Source organism: Palaemon carinicauda, chromosome 1, assembly GCF_036898095.1.
Source record: "Palaemon carinicauda isolate YSFRI2023 chromosome 1, ASM3689809v2, whole genome shotgun sequence".
In the NCBI taxonomy this organism is placed as follows: domain Eukaryota; kingdom Metazoa; phylum Arthropoda; class Malacostraca; order Decapoda; family Palaemonidae; genus Palaemon; species Palaemon carinicauda.
Genome location: NC_090725.1, coordinates 201269615 through 201277086, shown reverse-complemented (window position 1 = coordinate 201277086; position 7472 = coordinate 201269615). Strand labels below are relative to the sequence as shown.

Sequence of the window (7472 nt, the reverse complement as noted above, 5' to 3'; positions counted from 1 at the left end):
TCGAAAGTAATAATGGCCTCGAATGATATACTTGCTGAACAGTTAGAAGAGCCCACAGAAGAGGGACCATTCAGCGATGTGGGTGCCCACAGCGCCGATGCCGCCCACGCCCACAGTGTTGGGGGAGTGTTGGAGAGCGCTGCCTCTCCCACCCCACCACTCTTGAGTCCCCACTACTACCCCCCGTCTGCCTCTCAAGCTACCGGGACTGATTTCCTCGCTTTAATTCGTTTTTTAGAGGAATCTCGCTTGTATGAGGATGAAAGAAGAAGAAGGGAAGACGAAGCAAGAAGACAAGAAAGACAACGTGAAGAAGAAAGAAGAAGGGAACAAGAAGCAATTCGCCTAAGAGAGGATGATCTTAGAAGAGAAGAAGAAAATGCAAGATTTACAGCTCTCATTCAAACTCTGGCCCCGATCATCCATTCTCATCCAGGCAACCATACACCTGGCACAGAGGTGAATTCTAGCTCCAATCAACCCGCTCTTCCACCTCCACAGAAGGCAACAGCCCAAACGCCACCCCCACTGAAGGCAGATGCAACATTCCAAATGTTCAGGGAATGGAGACGCCGGTGGGATGACTATGCTGTTATGGTGGATCTTTCTAAGCTTCCACGTGAAAAACAAATGATCCAGATGAGGATGTGTTTAACCCTTGAAACACAGCGTGTTTTAGAACACACACTGCAGATTTCTCCCTCTACAGATAAGTCTGTAGACGAAGTCCTGAATGTTCTACAGTTGCATATAAAGGAACTAAGGAATGAAGTCCTTCGCCGAAGAGAGTTGCTTAGCTGTAAGCAAATGGAAGGAGAATCTTTTGCTGATTTCTATGTGAGACTTCGACGCATCGCAGAAGAAGTTGATTTGTGCCCAGGTAATGCCGCTGCATGTGAAGAGACCCAACTGAAAATGATTATCTTGATGGGTATTTGAGATGCAGAGTTGGTTCAGAAGTTGATTGCCTTGGACGCCAGCTCTCCTCTTCAAGATTTCGTCACAACCTGTCGATCGTATGAGGCAGCTAAAACTGCAACTTCTGCCATACGTGGCCCACCCAGCCAGTTGTGTGCCGTTTCAGCCTACAGGAGAAGCAAGAAATCAAGCGGGAAGCCTCCACCTTCGCCGAAGTCCTCTAAGCCTGCCGTTTTATGCTAGTATTGTGCCCGTCAGCACGAACCTGATAAATGCCCTGCTGCCAACAGTACCTGCAAAAACTGTGACCGTGTTGGCCATTGGTCCAGGACGTTGAAGTGTCCTGCCAGCAAAGTCCAGTGCCGTCATTGTCACCGTATTGGACACTTCGATAAATACTGCATGGATAACAAGAAAAACGGCCATCGAGACAGATCTTCTAGCAACAGTGGTGCCTCTGCAGTCTCCAACAAACAACAAGATTCACGGACCAGCTGTCGTCGCTTAGGATCACCTTCCACCATCTCCAAGACGCCCAAACCTATCTGTGTCCTCTTGTCATCTGGCGATGTTAACTCTCGCATCAAGATGCTACCTGACACAGGTGCCGACGTCACCGTTATAGGACAGCAACACCTGGACACCATGGGTATCTCCAAGAGCTGCTTGCAACCACCTCCGCTGAATGTGACGTTCACAGCGGATAGATCTCCGATGTCACCTGCTCTGGGTATATTGCAAGCTACCCTTACCTTAGGCAAGCGATCATGTCTTGCCAGGATTCAGGTTCACGAAAATGTGGAAGTTCCACTCTTATCCTCTGGCCATTGTCAAGAACTGTCCATAATATCTCCCGACTTCCCCAAACCCATTTTAGAAGTCAAGCATGTCAATAGATGCAAGGAGCTGCCCATCTCAGCAACTACATCCCCTTCAGCAGCCAAGGAATACTTTCTTGAGGAATTTAAAGATGTGTTGGTCTCGAAAGAAGATTTGAAGACTGCTCCTCTCAAGCCCATGGCTGGTCCTCCCATGAGAATCCACCTAAAGGATGGTGCAGTGCCTTTCGCCATCCACACCCCAAGACAGATTCCATTTGCTTTCAAGGACCAAGTCAAAGAAGAGCTTGATTCTATGGTGGCCCAAGGGATAATCAAACCAGCTGGTGATGACCCTTCAGTTTGGTGCCACCCTCTTGTCGTCGTCCCCAAGAATGGAACAGGTGTACGTATCACCGTCGATCTAACAAAGCTGAACAGCCAAGTTTCTCGTCCAGCCCACCCTTCACCCACACCCTGCACGGCTATTCGTAGTGTGGACCGGAAGTCTTGTTTCTTCACCACAGCTGATGCTCTTTATGGGTACTGGCAGATGGAACTGGCTGAAGAAGATAGTCACTTAACCACCTTTATTACGCCATATGGTCGGTTCATACATTGCAGAGGACCGATGGGCTTCGCAGCTACTGGAGATGCCTTCTGCCTGCGAGGTGATATGGCCCTTCAAGGTGTCCAAAACTGTGTTAAGGTGATAGACGACCTCCTTCTCTACGACGAAGACTACGTTACCCACCTTCATTGTATCCACGAAGTGCTCACCAGGTGCCGGAAGTTTGGGATCACACTCAACAAGGACAAATTTGTGGTCGCTGCCCCATCTGTGAACTTCTGCGGATACACGCTGTCAGGAGACGGCATCTCAGCTGACCACCAGAAAGTCAGTGCGATCAAGGATTTTCCGACCCCTGCTAACCTGACGGACCTCAGATCGTTCATTGGTCAACCAGTTAGCAGAGTTTACGCCTGACATCTCCGTTGCAGCCCAACCTCTACGCCCCCTGATGAGTCCCAAGAGAACATTTGTCTGGACTTCTGACCATGATGAAGCCTTTCAACGCGTCAAGTTAGCCCTCACCAGTCCACCAGTTCTCGCCCTCTTTGCCCCAGACCTACCTGTCGTTCTTCAGACGGACGCTTCACGCCTCAATGGCATTGGATATGCTCTCCTGCAGGACCATGGTAATGGACACCTGCGTCTAGTTCAGTGTGGTTCTCGTTTTCTCGCCGATGCAGAGACACGTTACGCGACCATTGAGCTCGAGATGCTAGCCGTTGTCTGGGCAATGTCAAAGTGTAGGCTATACCTAGCTGGCCTACAGCACTTTACTCTGATGACGGATCACCGACCCCTCATCCCTATTCTGAACAGTTACACACTAGATGCCATCGAGAACTCTCGTCTCCAGCGCCTCAAGGAGAAGATCTCGCCCTACATCTTTACAGCTGTGTGGCGTGCTGGGAAGTTGCTCTGTGTTCCAGACGCATTGTCTCGAGCCCCAGTCAGCCACCCCACACAGGAGGACGAAATCTCAGGTGCTTCTTCTGCTGCTCATCTTCGGACTGTTATAGCCATGAACACCGTTACTCTTTCGGACGAGTCTTCAGCTCAGGATGCCGACCGGATACTTCAGGATCTTCGTGACGCAGCGAGAACAGATCCTTCGTATACGCGTCTACTCAATTGTGTCACATCAGGATTCCCTCGCAACAGATATGACTTGCACAATTCTCTACTCCCATATTGGAAACTACGTGCAGATCTCTACGCCGATGGTGACCTCGTCCTGTATGGAGCAAGAGTTGTAGTTCCTGCCGCCCTTCGTCGCCGCACCTTGTCCCACTTGCATGACAGCCACAGGGGTGTGGAAGCAACCAAGCGCAGAGCAAGGCAGTCTGTTTTCTGGCCTGGTATCGATTCTGACATCGCCAATACAGTCGGAGCTTGTGAGGCATGTCAGACATTGCAGCCATCTCAGCAGCAGGAACCTCTACTGAATGACGACAATCCAACAAGACCCTTTGAGTCAGTTTCAGCTGACTTCTTTGTTGTTGCAGGGAAGTCTTTCTTAGTCATCGCCGATCGCTTATCAGGATGGCCTGTTGTCGCCCCCTGCAAAGGTGATACTACCGCTTCTAATACCATCAGGATCTTCTGCCGCTACTTCCGTGAAGTTGGTGTTCCTCTTCGCCTTAGGACAGATGGAGGGCCACAATTCACCAGTGCAGAGTTCAAGGATTTCATGAAGAGATGGGGAGTTCGACAAATGGTAACCTCACCCCACTACCCACAGTCGAATGGTCATGCCGAAGCTGCTGTGAAGTCAATTAAGCACCTCATACTGAAAACAGCCCCGTCTGGCAACATCGATAATGAAGATTATGACCGTGGATTGCTTGAACTCAGGAATACTCCTAACTTTACAGGATGCTCCCCTGCCCAGATCCTGTATGGCCGTCCTATGAGGTCATGTATTCCTGCCCATCCAAATGCATTCTCCAAGGAATGGCAGGTCAAGACTGAAGACTGTGACCGCCGTGCTGCCGCCCGCTACGAGCAGGTAAAAACCCAGTATGACCAGCATGCCCACTCCCTGCCCAAGTTGAGCGTCGGACAGCAAGTTCGGATTCAAGACCCGACCTCTCATCGTTGGGACAAAGTTGGCATTGTCATGGGCCATGGAAAGTCAAGAGACTATCAAATTCGTCTCCCTAGTGGTCGTGTGTGGTGGCGTCACCGTCGTTTTCTTCGTCCAGTGCCACCCACTATTAGTGACCCCTCTCTCCCTGTCCCAGTGGCCCCTTGCCAGGACCTAGAAAGAGAGTCCTTAGTCACCATTCCTCCTGTGAATCCACGTCGTTCCCAAAGACTCATAGAAAAGGAGTCCGCTCGAGAATGCACTACGAGCGTAAGGGGGAGGGAGGTGTAGGTACATGAAAAGACACATTTCACATGTACCAGTATTGTCATGATTATTATTATTGTATGTATTATTTACTGCATTATCATGATTACCATTATTGTACGTATTATGAACTGTATTATGTACTTTCAACCATTATTTCAGATGTTGCATATCATTAGATTAATTCCTGTAATGTCATTGATATGATATGGCAACATTGAGTCAGCATTGGCAACACTTATCTGTTGTGTTGCCATGATGCAGTCTGTTCGTCTTCGTCCCCTTAGCTGATAAGTTATCTTTCCTCGTGTCCCACGTATCTTATGTATTTACTCTAATAGACATTGAGAACCTACTTTTTAAGTTGTATCCTTGCCCCACCAATTAAGGTTAAGGAAGTTATCAACACGTACAACTTGGTACAAGGATATTTTAGTTTTTAAGGTCTTAGTCTTAAGGTTTATTCGGAAAAAACTTATATGAAGGTTGTAAAAAATGGTGAGAAAACAAACATCATAGTGAACATTGAATTTATTATTGAACATACAATAAATCTAAAGCATAATATTATGCAGAATATAAATTAATATTAATGACACTTGATGCTGCCCCGATATCTAGGTAACTCTGGCACTAGTTACCTAACTTCCACACTCCGAATCGCTTATAACCAGTGAAAAGTTTATAAGATTCGTCGAGCAATACCATTACCATGATGCCACTGTGCATAGCCTATAAAAGATATGATACGTCTATCAGAAAATTGTACATGAAATTATTGCCTATGCAAGCGACTTAAAGTTCAGAGTAAGATTCAATAAAAAGATCTCAAAAGATATGATAAATGGCAAAGCAAAATATTAACAAGAGTAAATTTTTTCTGGTTAAAAGTTTTATTTTTTACGGGATTAATAACTCAGCGCTAAAATTATTCATTCAATAACTTTAAATCTCGTAAAGTGTGCCAACATTTACCGAGACCTACCTCAAAGTTATCAAGCGCCTGCTTGCTCGATATAAATCCACGGAGTTGAATCCCTCTGAAGTAATCCAGCAGTATGTGGTGGATGCCAAAGACTATGGTAGGGAAATAGTATCCCCGTCTTGGCCTCTCTTCCATGCTGCTACACAACTCATTATATGGTTCCTCTGAAAACTCTCTCCCTTGGAGAATCATGCCCTCGTCTCTCCATTGCACTTTGGTGAAACTGGTGGTACTTAGCACTTCATTATTTCACAGCAATATAAGTCCTTCAAGTGAAAAAAGTTCATTAGTAATGATCACACATTAGTTGGCAAGTTTCTAACGAAGGTCGAGTTAATCCATTTTCCTTTAGTCAAGAGAACTGCTTCCTTGGAGGGGTTAGGCAGATACTGCTTGGTAAAAATTCTTACCATTACTCGTTAACTTCGTTAACTAATTCAAGAAGGGCTAAATACTATGAAATGGTCTCAAATGCCAGCACACAAAGTATTTACAGGTATTAAATAATTATTAAAGTTATTTAAAGTTACATTCGAGATCTTTTTATTTTCCAAGAGAGCTGAAAACCAAGGATTATGAAAAACGTCAAAGTACTTTTTTCGTACTAAAAATAAACAAGATAAAGAAAACGAGAATACAAGGATTCTGAAGTTGGAAAGAAAAGATAAAAACAATATATTTAACAAGATAAAGAAAACGAGAATACAAGGATTCTGAAGTTAGAAAGAAAAGATAAAAACAATATATTTAACACAAGGTTAATATATTAATTTGTTATTAAACTTTGTTAATTTTCTTGGCGTTTGACTGTTGCCTCCCCATTCTCTGTACTTGCATATTCACCGCCAACTATTTCATTTAATATCCAACAAAGAATCTGGGTCACGGCCTACCCAAATCGGGTCGTGACAAAATATATATATATATATATATATATATATATATAGATAGATAGATAGATAGATAGATAGATAGATAGATAGATATAGATATAGATATAGATATAGATATAGATATAGATATAGATATAGATATAGATATATGTATATGTATATGTATATGTATATGTATATGTATATGTATATGTATATGTATATGTATACATATTTATGTATATATATATACATATTTATACATATTTATATATATATATATATATATATATATATATATATATATATTTATATGTATATATACATATTTATATGTATATATATACATATTTATATGTATATATATACATATTTATATGTATATATATATATATTTATATGTATATATATACATATTTATATATATATATACATATTTATATATATATATATATATATATATATATATATATATATTTATATGTATATATATACATATTTATATATATATATATATATATATATATATATATATATATATATATATATTTATATGTATATATATACATATTTATATATATATATATATATATATATATATATATATATATATATATTTATATGTATATATATATATATATATATATATATATATATATATATATATATATATATATATATATATATATATTTATATGTATATATATACATATATATATATATATATATATATATATATATTTATATGTATATATATGTATATATATATATATATATATATATATATATATATATATATATATATATATATTTATATGTATATATATATGTATATATATATATATATATATATATATATATATATATATATATATATATATTTATATGTATATATATATATATTTATATGTATATATATATATATATTTATATGTATATATATATATATATATTT

At 40.9% G+C, this 7472-nt stretch overlaps 1 protein-coding gene across 1 annotated transcript; it reads left to right on the top strand.

Annotated features, from left to right (window-relative positions):
• The first annotated feature begins 2758 nt into the window (after positions 1 to 2758).
• On the top strand, positions 2759 to 5103 carry LOC137637706 (uncharacterized). Its single transcript, XM_068369882.1, has 3 exons — positions 2759 to 2936; positions 3516 to 4638; positions 5025 to 5103. The coding sequence occupies exons 1-3, from the start codon at positions 2759 to 2761 to the stop codon at positions 5101 to 5103; spliced, it is 1380 nt and encodes a 459-aa protein (XP_068225983.1).
• The last annotated feature ends 2369 nt before the right edge of the window (positions 5104 to 7472 follow it).